The sequence below is a fragment of the Pleurodeles waltl genome, chromosome 5 (assembly GCF_031143425.1).
Source record: "Pleurodeles waltl isolate 20211129_DDA chromosome 5, aPleWal1.hap1.20221129, whole genome shotgun sequence".
Lineage (NCBI taxonomy): Eukaryota > Metazoa > Chordata > Amphibia > Caudata > Salamandridae > Pleurodeles > Pleurodeles waltl.
In genome coordinates, this window is record NC_090444.1 from 885,472,857 (window position 1) to 885,488,851 (window position 15,995).

General features: G+C 42.9%; 1 protein-coding gene across 3 annotated transcripts in view; it reads left to right on the forward strand.

The window, feature by feature from the left end:
* CCSAP (centriole, cilia and spindle associated protein) overlaps positions 1-14,925 on the forward strand; it is a 93,347-nt gene extending 78,422 nt beyond the window's left edge. For all 3 annotated transcript variants that reach the window (XM_069234988.1, XM_069234987.1, XM_069234989.1), the window contains one exon: positions 14,176-14,925. In XM_069234988.1, the coding sequence (XP_069091089.1) occupies positions 14,176-14,355 (180 nt within the window). In that variant the 3' untranslated portion in view covers positions 14,356-14,925. The remainder of the gene's footprint in view (positions 1-14,175) is intronic.
* The last annotated feature ends 1,070 nt before the right edge of the window (positions 14,926-15,995 follow it).

Sequence of the window (15,995 nt, forward strand, 5' to 3'; positions counted from 1 at the left end):
ACAAATGCAACCTGTATCCTGGGGAGGTATATTCATGCTCTGATGGATGACATTTCCTCTTCGTTTACAGAGCTTCCCCAGGGTCTTTTGGATCTTGTCTCAAATGCCCAGGCTGCTGCGACCCAAATTATCCAGACGGGACTGGATACCACCGACTCGGTAGCCAGGGCAATGGGCACAAGTGTGGTGGCAAGGAGACAGGCCTGGCTCCGTAACTCGGGCTTTTCGGCAGATGTACAGTCCACATTGTTGGATCTCCCGTTTGATGGGGACAAACTGTTTGGAGCTAAGGCTGATTCGGCCTTGGAACGTTTTAAGGAAAGCAGGGCCACGGCTAAGTCGTTAGGGCTCCAAGCTCCTTCTTCCACGGCCTCTTCCAGATTCTTCAGGAGGTTTCGTGGATTTGGGCGTGGCTCTTCCTCCTCTTCCTTTCGGGGTAGATATCAGCAACCTGCTTCTTCCCATCCCTATAGATCTTTCAGGGGGAGAGGTAGGGTCCGCACCAGAGGAGCCTCTCAGCAGCACTCTGCCTCTTCCTCATCCTCTGGCGGGGTGCAGCAGGGGAAGCAGCCTTAGGCTTCCACCATTTCCCACTCACTCCTCTCCTGTAGGGGGAAGATTACAGCATTTTCTCACCAAATGGAAGACTGTTACATCGGACACTTGGGTTCTCAGTGTTGTGGGAAAAGGCTACACCCTTCCCTTTCGGGAGTTCCCGCCCCTCATCCCGCCCCGCCCTTCGTATTGTTCAGAAGAACACCTCCTGTTGCTAGAACAGGAGGTGCAAGTCCTCCTTTCAAAGGGCGCGGTGGAGTTGGTCCCGGAGCAGGAAAGGGGTCGAGGAGTTTACTCAAGGTATTTCCTGATTCCCAAGAAGGATGGTCGTTTGAGACCAATTCTGGACCTGAGGATCTTGAATTGGTTCCTCAAGCAGGAAAAGTTCAAGATGCTGACCCTAGCACAGGTGCTTTTGGCGTTGAACATGGAAGACTGGATGGTGTCTGTCGACTTGCAGGATGCTTACTTTCATATCCCGATACTCAAGTCACACAGGAAGTATCTCCGGTTTGTGGTGGGATCGCAACACTACCAGTTTGCGGTCCTTCCGTTTGGTCTTACTTCAGCACCTCGAGTCTTCACGAAGGTGATGTCGGTGGTTGCGGCAGAACTCAGAAGGAAGGGGATAGCAGTATTCCCTTACTTGGACGACTGGTTGATCAAAGCCAAGTCCCCGGAGCTTGTGTCGCATCATCTGCAGTCAACAACCCAGTTGTTGTTCGACCTGGGTTTTTCGGTGAACGAGCCCAAATCTCACCTAGAGCCCTCTCAGCGCCTCCTGTTCATAGGGGCAGTACTGGATACAACATTGGGTCGGGCCTTTCCTCCGCCTCAGCGGATTCAAGATATTCAGGATTTGGTTCCAATGTTTCGAAATGGAGCGGTAGTTCCAGTCCTCAAGGTCCTTCGTCTGCTCGGTCTTTTTGCCTCCTGCATTCTGTTGGTCACGCATGCTCGCTGGCACATGAGGGCTCTTCAGTGGTGCCTCCGAAGGCAGTGGTCTCAACACAAAGGGGATCTAGAGGGTACTGTCAAGATCTCCAGAGATGCTGCTGTGGATTTGAAGTGGTGGATTGCAAGCAACAATCTTTCACAAGGAAAGCCGTTCCAGCAGTCGCCACCAGTGGCCACAGTCATAACTGATGCTTCCACTCTAGGGTGGGGAGCTCATCTGGGGGATCTGGAGATCAAAGGTCTTTGGTCTCCAGAGGAACAGATGTTTCACATCAATCTGTTAGAGTTACGGGCTGTACGTCTGGCTCTCAAGGCCTTCCTCCCTTCCCTTCGTGGTCAGTCGGTACAGGTCCTAACGGACAATACTACCACGATGTGGTACATAAACAAGCAGGGAGGAGTGGGGTCGTACCTTCTCTGCAGAGAAGCTCTTCGACTATGGTCCTGGGCAAAGGACCATCGGATTTGCTTGATAGCAAACCATCTGGCCGGAGTTTTGAACGTGCGTGCGGACAGTCTCAGTCGCCACTTCTCGGCAGACCACGAGTGGCGTCTCCATCCAGATCAAGTCCGTTTAATCTTCCAGAGGTGGGGGTTTCCGCGGGTAGATCTGTTCGCCACTCGAGAGAACGCGCATTGTCTGTTGTTCTGCAGCCTTCAGTATCCGATGCAGGGAGCGTTGGGGGACGCGTTTCAAATAACCTGGTGCGGCCAGTTGCTTTACGCGTTTCCTCCCATACCCTTGATTCCTCGAGTATTGAGGAAGATTCGCCAAGACCGGGCTCTAGTAATCTTAATAGCTCCGGATTGGCCAAGGAGGGTGTGGTACTCCGACCTTCTCCAACTCTTAATGTGCCCGCCGCTCCGTCTCCCTTTCAGGGCAGACCTCCTGTCGCAGGGGCAGGTTCTACACCCCAACCTCCAGAGTCTGCACCTACATGCCTGGAGATTGAACGGGGCAACCTGAGTTCCTTCTCTCTCCCGCCTGAGGTAGTGGATGTTATATTAGCGGCCAGGCGACACTCCACTAAATCTATCTACGCTAATAGGTGGTCTAAATTTGTTGCGTGGTGTGGAGAGAGGCAGATTGATCCTTTGCATGCTCATCTATCGGACGTTTTGTCTTTTGCTCTATCTCTGGCGCAGAAAGGTTGTGCAGTGGCTACCATTAAGGGTTATTTATCGGCCTTGTCAGCCTTCATATGTCTTCCAGACCAACCATCTTTATTTAAATCCCCTATTGTTATCAGATTCTTGAAAGGTCTTCTAAATCAATATCCTCCAAAGCCATTCGTTATGCCGCAATGGGATTTGTCTTTGGTCCTGACTTTCCTTATGGGGTCCCCTTTTGAACCTATGCATTCTTGCCCCTTGAGGTATTTGGTTTTAAAAACAGTCTTCCTGATAGCTATAACATCAGCAAGGAGAGTGAGTGAGTTGCAGGCCTTATCAGTAAAGCCCCCTTATACAACTTTTTATGGGGATAAGGTGGTGTTGAGGACCAAGGCTGCTTTCCTCCCGAAGGTTGTTTCACCCTTCCATTTGGCTCAGGCAATTACTTTGTCCACGTTCTATCCTCCGCCTCATCCTTCCAAAGAGGAAGAAAGACTGCACCGTCTGGACCCAAAGAGAGCGTTGAGCTTCTTTATTGATAGAACAAAGGATTTCAGGCTGGAGGATCAGCTGTTTATTGGATACGTGGGCAAGAGGAGAGGAAAGGCAGTCCACAAGAGAACACTATCCAGGTGGGTTGTTCTTTGCATTAAAATCTGTTACTCTTTGGCAAAGAAGGATCCTCCTGAGGGCATTAGAGCTCATTCCCAGAGCTAAGTCGGCCACTTCGGCCTTGGCCAGAGGTGTTCCTGTGGTCGACATCTGCAAGGCCGCAACTTGGTCGTCTCTTCACACTTTTGCAAAACATTACTGTTTGGACTCTGAGGTCAGAAGGGACGGCCATTTTGCACGGTCAGTGCTGCAGGATTTCTTGGTTTGACCATTTAGGCACCCACCGCCGGGCGTGGTACTGCTTTGGGACTCTATTCATGAGGTGAGGAATCCACAGGTAGTTGTATCCATCAGAAGAACGAGTTACTTACCTTCGGTAACGACTTTTCTGGTGGATACATTAGCTACCTGTGGATTCCTCACGGTCCCACCCGCCTCCCCGTTGCCTTTCTGGTCTTACCAAGTAATCCTTGAGTGCGCTCCTCTTGGTCTTTGAGGGTGCAATAGATGTGTATATAATATATTTATATATATGTATATATCTTTGTGTATATACTTGATGTGTATATATATATATTTTAAAAAAGAGAGAGTTATATATATATATATATAAAAGATTTACAGTTATTCATGCAATGTTGTGTATTTTTACAATGTAATGGGATGTTGCCTTGCTCTTTCATTGCATTGCCTGGTTGTTCTCATGCACGTAAAAAATGATTGGTACTGACGTCCGCACGTCGTCGAGGACCTCTTATTGCCTGTATGACGTCAGACGGCGTCGCGTGGGCTAGAGTGACGTCCTCGTCGACGTGCAGAGACTAGTAAGAAGATTTCCGTCGAATGCTGGCGCCATGGGAGTATTCATGAGGTGAGGAATCCACAGGTAGCTAATGTATCCACCAGAAAAGTCGTTACCGAAGGTAAGTAACTCGTTCGTCTGGCTCCAAGTCTCTGAGTTTATGCCAGAAGAGCAGACCTGCATCAACATATGCCATTCACTGGGGGAAACACCTGTTTGGCCCTGCAGGAGATGGCGCACTGCAACAGATAAACAAGCATTGGCAAACCCAATAGGTCTTGACGGTGCAAGAGCTATTGGATTTGCCAGTGTTTTAGCCATGTTGTTCACCAGTGTGGCCGCTGTCCAGCATTGCTTATTTAGTGCATAGAGGAGAGTGGCGTGGAGTGTCGAAGAGTGGAGTGGCAGAGTGGCGTGTATTGGAGTGGCATAGTGTGGTGTTGCATAGAGTTGCAGAGTAAAGGGGCACAGAGTGGCGCGGCGCAAGAGGGCAGTGATGCAGAGTCAAGTAGCGTAGGGTGCGGACTAGAAGAATGTATTGGTGTAGCTTGCACTGGTGTATAGTGCAGTGTTGCAGAGCGCCATTGAGTACAATAGAGTGGAGATGTGTAGATTGGAGTGGCCAAGACTGCAGTACAGCTGAGCGGAGTGGTGCAGAGTGCAGTGGTGTGGCATAGAACGGAGTATTCATGGTGTAGTATCTCACTTCTGTTACAGACAACACATTTTCAAATGAAATGACCATTACATTTGCACGGACATAAAGCTTTACTCAAAGAAATATACAGTGCGCTGATGAAAATTTGTGGAAACTGCAGTTTAATGATTCATTTTGCTCTTTTGAAAGTATTTGTTTCCAGCACATTTCAGAAATAACCAAAATGTGCTTCATTTGTGCATTCATAATGCTAATATATTCTGAAATACTTACACAGTTCATTTAAGTTGTTGTGTGCTAGAAATAAACTTTCCTACCCCCCAGTATCCAGCAAGATTGCCACATAAATTCTCTCACTTTGAAGTTAGAGAAAGAAAAGTAAACAAGTTCCCTTGGAAGACCGTGCCTGACATTTGACTTTATTCTTGGAATACACAGCAAATGTGACGAAATAAGAACAAGATTTAAAGGCCTGTTAACAGAAAGCGAGTTTGTGGAAGAATACAAAAAACACAGTTTAGGCAATGGGAGGGACAAACTGAACTTCGAGAGCCTAAAGCCAGCAAATTGAACAGAAAGTGTGAGTTACAAAACACGTTGCCAATGGTAATCAACAAGCAGAATGAATTCAACTTCTTGAAATTCCCCTAGATGTCTTAAGCAGACCAGACAGCTGCACTGTCTGGTAGGCTGCAACCTAACAAGAACAATGAAATGACAAAGGCAGTTGGAGTCTTGATGCTCCGGGGAGCTTTTAAAAAAGGCACTGCATTAATCAAGAGACCACTGGGCAGAGGCGTTTTCAGCCAAGCACACCCCAGATGTGCCTCACTAAGCCAGGTGGCACGCCTGGCACAGCACCCCTGTGGATGTATTCCTCTTCACTACAACAATTCTTTCAGGGCAGAACAAGGCGAAGAGAACAGACGTCGAAGAGCATGGGGTATGCAGCAAAGTGATGCCCTCAACCCACAGCACGAGTGAGGCTTACTTAGGGTAATTCCTTCAGAAATGGGAGGCAATTGCCACAGACAAGTGAACAGTGATATTGTATTAGGCTCCTAACAAAAAAAGGCACCAAGAGTGCCATCAAGAGCAAAATGTTGCACCAAGAAGAGGTTATCTCACCTGCACTAAGTGGTAAATGAACTTTTATTAAAGCAAGCCAAGAAAATATCCAAAGAAGAAAGGTCAATCATGGGATATAGTCAGTATACTCCTAATGGTGATCATAAGGACTGATTTGGTTTGGTATTGGACTTTGAATTGCTAAATGGATGCAACAAGATGTAGTGTTTGGAAATGACCACAGTACAAAAGGTCGCCTTGCTTCTAAAAGGGGACTCCATGCCTACCTTAGACATCACAGGCGCCTGCCTGCACTTCAAGAAGAACTTAGAGCACAAGGATTACCTCAGACTTGCAGTCGATAATAAGTTCAAGATCTTACACTTTGGGATAAACTCTTCACCCAGGGATTTATAAAGTGGCTGGCTGTAGTAACTGCACATTTAAGAAGAACTGTAGCACGCACATAGTCTTACTTGGATAATAGGTTGGTAAAGACGAGGTTGAGGTTGAGGTTGAGGTTGAGGTTGTGAGACCACTGCCAGAAGAATGTTCAGATATTTCTGGTAACACTTTACAAGATGGGCTTCACCATAATCTACTAAATGTATTCCCTGTACCAGAGCAAGAAAGAGTGTTCCTATGCACAGCAGTATACCCAGAAGAAGTGAAAGCATTCTGAGCTTCCAAGAGAGTCCTAGCATTGAGAAAGCAAACTTGCCTTTAATAGAAGGACCAGTCTCTGACAGTGAGAACAGTAATGCAGTTGATGGCCATTATAGCTTCCTGTATCCCACAAGTCACATTACACATGCTAACCAAACCAAGAATGGTTACAGAATAAATGATTACATGCCACTGGGAGTTAAAAGGCTGTAGTGGTTGTTACATGGGGGTACAGAAGATGAAACAGAAATGAAATATGAGAAACGTAAACATAGACAGACCCTTCACATAAATGGCTCTGTGATCACTGCAACCAATGCAGAGTATGGAGCACATATGGGAAAAATGAACATCATGTATCTATGGAGCCCAAATAGAACTCAAGATATTCTTCCTGACACAAAAAGCTTTTCACACCCATTGAAGGCAAGATTAGATCATATCTTTGGAAATTATCATCTTTTATGTGGTTTACCTTCAGACTTTTGTCTTCACTGTTTTTGCTGGTTATAAACTCTCTGCACTTTACCCCTGCTAATCATGGGTAAAGTGACTGTGCTCCCTCTTGCAAGGTGATAAAATTGGCATACTTCTAATTAGCATATTTAATTTAAAGTCCTTTTATATGTTCAATGTTACCAGTGGGCTGCCGCACTTACTGTGCCACCCACTGCAGAGACAGTGCAAATATGACTGCAGGCCAGAAAACTGGCTGTGCAGGTTTAAATTGCAAATTCAGCCTCTCAAAAAAAAAAAAAAAAAAGCTCTTTGTAACAAGCCTAAACTCTCTTTTTAAATATTTATAAGCCCCCACCCTCCCCCAAGTAAGCCTTACTGCCCATTAAGGAAGGGTGCATGCTATTTAAAGATAGGACATATAAAGTTTAATGTCAGGCCACTAGACTTATGGGCAGGGGCGAGTTGACTAAATTTTGTGGCACAAAAAGGCAATTTATGCACTGTAATAAGGCACATTTTGTGGTAGTATTAATTATTTTGTAACTTTTACACTTTTTAACACTGTCAGGGCATAGAGTGCACCTCCATTAGTAGCAGATGTAAACACTCACATTTAGCAATAAGCAACAGAAAGGTCCCCAGTCAGGCTTTTCAAACGGGCCTTCCACTGCACGGTCATTTGAACTAGAAACATTTATTTTGTTATTAATATCTAGATTATGCCGCAGATGATGGATTATGTGGAAAAAAAGGCAAATCCATAGATATGCAAAAAAAACAACCAAAAAAACTCAGCCGAACAATCACATATTTCCAGTGCCCCTGGTTAATGTTAAACATGTCCTCACAGTGACTTGCAACTAAAAGCCATTTTCACTTAGCACAGTTCTCTGTCCCATAGGTAAGCATTGGGATATAAGTTTAATGTATGTTATCTTTGCCTTGTAAATGACTACAAATTAAATTTTAGCTCTTTTTGAAACATTTATTTTAAGGCTAATTCACTGGTGAAGTTGAATCTGTAGAAATATATTTTTCAACTAATTATATATGTAAAAAGTTACCTTTTCCCTGACTGAAGCCCCAAGAAGCTACATCTGCATGTTTGCTCTCTCCCTTTTGTCCGCCATCAACCAGCATTTAAGTGGGCCTGAATGAAGTGTGAACTTGCTTTCCGGACAGGGACCCAAGACCTTGGGTTTGTGGAGGTAGTGTCTTACCCTTGACAGGATGGCCTGTAGGTTGGACCCAAGGAATTGATTAACTTCAAAGAGGCCTACCCTGTCACAAGCAGAGGTTGGTAACACCCAGGTCTGCACCCTTCTGTTGTCCCTTCAGCCACACCAGCCTCCATCACAGTGGACCTCTTGTTGTCATCACCGTGTCATATCCTGCTAAAATGTTAAGACCTGATTGGCAGGTCTGCCGGGGTTTTTAATGACATTTGAGGCACTTAAACTCAGGCAAACAGAAAGGCAAAACAATTTGTGTGCATCAGTGTCTGGTTGCTGAAAGATCAGCTCTGCTCTGAGACCACTTTCCCTAAGTTTATTGGGGGTACAGGGACTACCTAAAACTGGATTTTAGTGCTGGCTGTGAGTGGACACTGGCATTACCATAGTACACTCTATACACACACTGCCAACCCTCAGATTCCAAGTTTAGTGTGGCCGTAGACTTTCACTGTATTAAGACTGTCAGGCATACATTTAGGCATCTCCAGGCACTCATCTGAACACTTCTGGACTTTTGGAAGATCAGAAGATGGCTGAACTTGTAGTCTGAATACCTGAGAAGAGCCTAGAAGATTGGACTTAGTCTTTCTCTCCCCCCCTCCTCTGTCTGAAGGTAAAATCTTTGAGCAGGACAAACCTGGTTAGTGTATCAGACATTAGGTCCTGTTCTACTGTGACCACTGGTTGTCACTGGCAAGTTTTACTGTTTGGCATTATTTCTACTAAGAAGTTTTAAAAATCACGTCTCCGGTTCCCCATATTAGATTCTTGTCATTTTGGTATCATTCTGTTAAAGATTACTCCTATTTTTCTAATTTGTTTTGTGATTTTTATGGTTTTCAATTTCGACTTGATTACTTTTTTTGTACTACTAAAATACATTAGACTGCGCTTCAAATTTAAATCAGTCTGCTATGTGCCATAGCTACCAGGGGGTTGAGCTTAGGTTTATTCAGTGACTGGGTATTTGCCTCCCTCAATTATTAACTCAGTTTCTTACAACACCCAGACCAACATCACAGCTACAATGTTTTATCTCGATCAGCATGGAGGGAAAAAAAATCAAGTGTGTTATCCATATTGGTCCAGGACATCTGTAGTAGTGCCGTATACAGACACATAAGCTTGATAGCTGCACATCTGCCAATCATAGATGCTGAGCAGGAAAAAAACTACCTTGCTCAAATGGGACCTGAAGAAGGAATTACTGCAATGGGTATTTTGCAAATGGGATACACCAGACCTAGACCTGTTTACAACACCAGGAAACGCAAAGTACTGAGTCTGTATCTTGATACCCATGCCACCTGTCCTGGGGAATGCCCTATCAACAGACTGGTCAGAAATTTGACCCTTTCACCCATGCGTCTGATACCATTGGTGATAAGTGTAATCAATTGCCCATGTCTCTGAACACCAAAAAGGGGCGAGACAGACATGGGTCTCAGACTTGGTAGAGATGTTGTATGTGGCAATAATGAAGCTACCAAACTCACAAGACCTCCTGAGAATGCAGGAGAAGCAGGTCTGCCATCTGGAGCTGGCCAGAGCAAAGTTGAACAGACTGTATCAACACCAGTAACAGCCAAACAGAGCAACCAAAGGTGGAACAACTTGTATCACTTACCCATGGGTAATCAACTTTCAATCTTTATTTCTACTCTTTATAGGGTCTCTGATTGTATCCTACCTCAACATTACAAAAAACATGCAAGTAGAAAAAAACTGATTTACAGCTGGGATTTAGTGTCTCTTCTGCCTTTCTATTTGAATAACACTTCTTACACTACATCCTCTACATGCCTTAGTGCCTCTGTCTTTACCCCAACCTTGCACATGCCTGCTGCTTTACTCTGTACTGTACTTCAGTAAATAATCATAACCCTTGTTACAAACCATAAACTCTCCTACTGGGTAACCTTTCATGCAATATGAAAAATTTCTAACCTATCTACTTTATCTTGCTCACATAAGTCAAAATTTTCCATTCTGTTTAGCTTCTCTGCTATCTCACAATACCAAGCCTCCTCCATTTCACACCTTTTTAGGCCACAGCCTACTAGAGAGTGAAACTGTCTGGTTTGCTAAAGACATCTTGGGGACTTTCAGAAAGTTGGCATAGGAATGTATTCTGCCCGTCGCTTGCCATTGGCTTTGTAACACGTTTTCTTCTTTCCCATTTGCTGGGCTGTACTTGTTCTAGGCTCTCCAGGTTCAGTTTGTCCCGTCTGATGGTGAGAAAGCTGCGTTCACCGAATACTTCCACTAACTCCTTTTCTGTCGACAGGCCTTTAAATCTTGTTCTTATCGGTCACATTTGCTTTCTGCTGACTTCAAAGTGATAGCCTTTATAGAAAAGAGGAAAGCATCCTTACTCCATAGAGCCTGCTTGTGCCTTTTTATTATTTTATTTTAAATATAGCCATATCAAAAGGTATCTTTTTCTTCATCTGCACAAAACATTTGCACATTTTTTGCAAAATTCTTCTTTGAGTCCATTTAATTTGTCAAACTACCTTTTTAGGAACAAAGTACAAAACAGCATTTCAATGTCAGAGTTGGCTTAACATTTGGTGATCTTGAGCAATTTATATTGTTCATGGCCTGTTCGCTGACAGAAAAAAGAGCCAGCCACATTGTACCACAATTTAACAATGCTTTGTTTACACTTTGATGTGTAAAGCATATGCTTTAACTTAAGAAATCTCTGGCAACTCTTTTTGGAGAGTTCGATAAGTTTAAAGGCTCTTTTTATGAAAGCTCTTGTGTTTGTTTACCTACAAAATATTTATGTCTTCCATCTGTAACTGTGCCTTTTTCGTAACACATACATTACTGGATATAACCGATTTCCGCATGTTGCCATGATTTTGATGGTGCAGCAGGTCCAGTGGCACAGGGGCCACAAGCTCTAGGAAACCATCTGAACTTCAATTATTGCCATATTTTACTACCAAACAAGCAATCAGAAGTGCTTTTTTGATTATTTTATAACTATTGCACCCAAAGTAACACATAGCCTAAAGTATCAATATAACAAAAGCTGTAACCTATTGGACTTTTCTGTCTTCCTACAACTTTGTTACATTCAGTGCATTTATACGGCACATTTTGACAGCTTTTGGATGGTCCTAAAATGCTTCTGAATTTGGACTCAGTAACACCATCTGGCATTCCATACCAAGCATTGGCAAAGCCAATAGGTCTCACCTAAGCGAGATCCATTAGCTTTGCCCACGTTTATTATCCATTTTATACAGCAGTATTGGCTTCAGTGCAGCATAACTTAAAAAACATAATAATTAAAAACAAAGTGGTATAACTGACACCCCGCTGGCTGTGTTATACAGCTTTTTTTACATTACTTTCAGCCATTTGCAAAATGGCTAAAATAAGAAATATTAACAAAACCAAAAAATCTCAGAGGCACGTCCTTTTGGCTTTTCCAATGCTTGTTCCGATTTGCAGTAACTCACTCTAATAATTATGTCTAACTCATTTTAACTAAATACATCACCAGTCAAAATAGTAATTTCCTTAATGCACAAGATTAATTTAATAACTCACAAGAGTCCAAACTCTCCTGCAGACGACTGGAACAGAAATGGAGGAACAGCAAATCAACCGAAGACTGCATAGCCTACAAGAATGGAGTCACCGTGCACCACCAGAACATCAGAACCACCAAAAAAGCCGCCTTTCAAGAACGCCTCAGCACCAGCGCTCATAATAGCAAATAGCTTTTTGCCATCGTCAAAGAGTTCACGAACCCTGGGACAGACACCTCATACATACATACATCCCTCCCTCCCAAGACCTCTTTGACAACCTCAACACTTTTTTCCACTGGAAAATCCAGGACATTTATGAAGGCTTCAAGCCCCCAAACCAGTCCAAACCGCCCACGGTACCCAACGTGACAGCCTTGAGCAAGGCACAAGGTGTAATGTATACAAAGGGCTGATAAAATGTGCAGCACAGACAACTGTCTTTCCAGAAGGAATCCGCGGATTGCAAAAAGAAGATATAAAAACATCAAGTTAAAGGCTAGATGTGCTAAAAAGTATGAAATGAATAAAACAGTGTCTACGTGTAAAAGGCACAGTCTAAGGGCCTAATGCTAAAATAAGGGTGTCCAACCCAGCTACTAAGGAAAACCCACAACACTGGCAGCCATAGTGACAGGTTCTAGAGAATACAAATGGAGAAGTTGAAAGATGGTTAGAGAATGCAATGTGGAAAGCACACCAATGGTCAGTATCCACTCCCATGTAGAACCTAAACATGGTGTTCAAATGCCTGATAAAGGATCCCTTTGAACCAATACATAAGGAGAACACAAATACTTAAGCTAACAACTTTCAGAGCTAGCATTGCATTTCTACACAGGGTCGGCAATCTACAGGTGCTTAGAACACAGGAACCCTACTTGCATGCACATGAGGACATAGTGGTTATGGGAACATGCTCAGTTTCTAAGGTCTTCTCACACCTCCACGTTAATCAAACTATCCAGCTGCCAAGTTTCTTCCAGCAGCCAGAGACCCACACAGAACTGCATACATTAAATTTACAAGGGATAGTCATATATTACCTCCAAGAAGCAAAACAGATCATAAAGTGGGGAAAAAGAGGCTCACTTGTGTTGAAGGGGTCCATTGCGCAAAGGATAGTACAATCCGCAGAAAAAAATAGGAGAAACAAGCAAACTCTTTAGGAAATTGGGGGCTACATTTGCTGTTGTAGCGATCATGCCAATAGCAGCTAGATGGTATCCATACATATCGTCACCCAACGCTATTGTGTGGACACTCCAGTAAATAGATAAGGATGGGTAGGGCATTGGAGCACCTGCTTGCGAACACAAACTCATTGCAACAAAACCCTCCAGGGGTAAAGGATACAACCACAAAATGAATGTACAACATGTGAATCCAGAAAAGAATGGTACTGCAAAACAAAATGGTTACCTACCTTAGGAGTAGTTTTGCAGCTTGAATAATTTTCAGGATTCACATACAACACTCCCACCCCCTCAGAAATTAGGTATTTTACACTAAAAGAACAAAGGGAGTAGAAGAAAAGCTGAAAGGCTGAGAAAGTCTTCAAAGTGTGTGTGTATGGGGGAGGACGGAAAATCAAAAAATAGAAACCACGTACATGGGCTTCTGGTGTACACGTCTAACATCAACCACGGCAAATCAAAAAACTACAGCGAACACAGCGTATGATTCCCAAAAATTAATCAGTCTTTTAGTAAATAACCATTTCATTTCAGCGATGCCCCCCTGTGATAGCCTTGAAAAGTTGTTAGTTTCATTTTTCTTAGTAACTATAAATTGAGAGGTCCTTATTTTATAAAATGTATCTTAAAGGCATTGTCTTTATGCTTGGAAAAATGTGTATCCTCTTAGGGATTATAGTTATCAGAATTTAGTAAGGGATACTACACTGAACCTAAGAAGGCTGATTTTGAGAGGAATTTGCTCCTATAATTAAGTGCTCCTGAACAAGACGGATGTATTGGGCACACAATTCTTGCCCCTTTATACATTCATAAATGGGTAGAAATTAATATTGCCCCCTGTGTCCTGTTACACATACTGTATCCCAGATAACAGTGAATCTGGCTTGGCCTCTTTGAGACAAAATGGGGGATTAACTGAGCAGTCTATTACTACAGTAACACATTGATCAGAAACTAGAGTCTAAGGGCCTGATTACGACCTTGGCGGATGGAATACTCAGTTACAAATGTGAAGGATATCCCGCCCGCCATATTACAAGTTCCATTATATCTTATGGAACTTGTAAAAAGGCCGTCGGGATGTCTGTGACAGAGTATCCCATCCGCCAAGGTCGTAATCAGGCCTCAAATGTGTTGGTATTTTTGTATTAGTCTGCATAGTTAAATACATGAGAGCTGAACTAATTGTGGCGCAAGCTTGTCACAGATTCTTGCAAAACAAAGTTGAGATCCCACTTTTTTCAATTTAATTTCACACACAGCATTGTATTGACTCTTAAAAAAGATTGTTTATTCTTGGTAGATTCATGATTCCGCGTTAAGGGCGAAAAACAGAAGACAGAAAGAAAAAAGGAAACAGCTGCTGCAGAAGCAACGTTCGCAAACTGCAGATGTGGAAAGAAACCTAATGAGAAAAACTTCCCAATCCGAAAATCCGTGGTTGACAGAATACATGAGATGCTACTCTGCTCGGACTCGCTGAAAGAAGATTTCAACAAAGCGCATTATACAGAAAAAAAAAAAATCACAAAATCCAAATTCTTTGATCATGTTTTGCAGTAAATATGTCACATTTCTATGAGCAGAGTATATACTTGTGTGGTGTATTGTGTGCCGCACACCCAAGAACTTGTTTGATAGTGGCTTTCAGATTTTTCTCTTTGTACGAAAACATTGATGCACTTTTTTGATGTATGAAGAATTTAATATGACTTTGCATTTAACAGCTTTCAGTAAGAACTGTGATCTGGGTTTGCACAAACCAGTCCGTTGCTGGTTGGTATTCTTTCTCTTCAATCATTTGAATGCAGGTGAAGAAGAAAGTGACTTTCAAAGTTGTTTTTTTTCCTCTGGAATATGCAATAGGGAAACTGATGTCACAGTTCTAAATGTGCATTCAGACTTCTATATATCAGCAACTCCATTTCCGGAAGCTGTTTGTTTTACAACTTTTATGATTCTTGGTGGGCACCACTAGTTATTGTGGTTGATTTGTTTATAATGAAGTGAGTGTGACTTGAAATGTGAAAGTAAATTATATTTTTAAATAAGGCGTTTTAGTTGTACATTTTGATTCGTTTGTTCTTAAATTGTGAATATCTGCTATTTATTGCTCTATTATTGTTTTCATTTCTTCTTTAGCCCAATGATCCACTTTGGATCTCCAACAACCCAGTTGCCTCAAAGGACCAATTTTTGAATTTGATGCTTAGGGATTCCCAGTGCTCCAACATCAGGATTGAGAGACTAGCTCCAGAATTTGATCCCGGTGCCTGCACTCTCGAACCACACAATCTTTACAGATTTCGATGAATCATGCAACTTAGACAAAACCTTGATCATGTTGCTAGCCAATAAACTTTTAGGTCTCGCCTAAAAAGAGGCAATTGCCTTTTGTGAATCAAACCAAAGACTTGCATTGTTTACCATTGGGTGGAGTTAGCGTTACAGATTTGTTTGTTGTTTATTTAATGGATTACCTTCCTCTTCTTGTGTTTGCCCCATATCTGGAGCATATCTCTATCACTTTTTTTATTCTATGTCCTTCCACAGCTCACATTCAGGGAGATACTTTTTTCTTTTTCATGCAGTACTCCTCGAGTGCATGTATTTTTTGCTGTTTCCTCTCTGTAATGCCACACACTCACATATGCACCCCATGCTCTAAAGCTCCCCTTACCTAACTTGACTGTAAAAGCACAGTAAATTGGAATATTTTTCAAGACTATGACTAAAGGCAGATTTTGCCAATGCTCGTTTGTTTATGGACCACAGATCATTGGGCCTCCGTTACAATTATCATGATGTGCTGCTAACGGATTAAGCATTTAATTTGTTCAGATAAATTTGACTAAGGGAAGGCTGTAGGATACTGCTCTCTACTTACTGAGCACACATGCAAAACACGTTTTAATCCTCTTTTGCTCTACCTGTACCACTTTTGCTTTTAGGCCTGAGCAGAAAATAGTAATCAAAACTTCAGGCAGCTATTTGTCACTCACATCATAGACTCAAAATCTAATAGATGTAGACCAAGGAGGACCGTTAATAAGTCCAATGTTTGCAGGTTTGTTACATTAGGAGAATGCACAGGTAGGCCTTACGCAAAATGCAGTCTTAAAG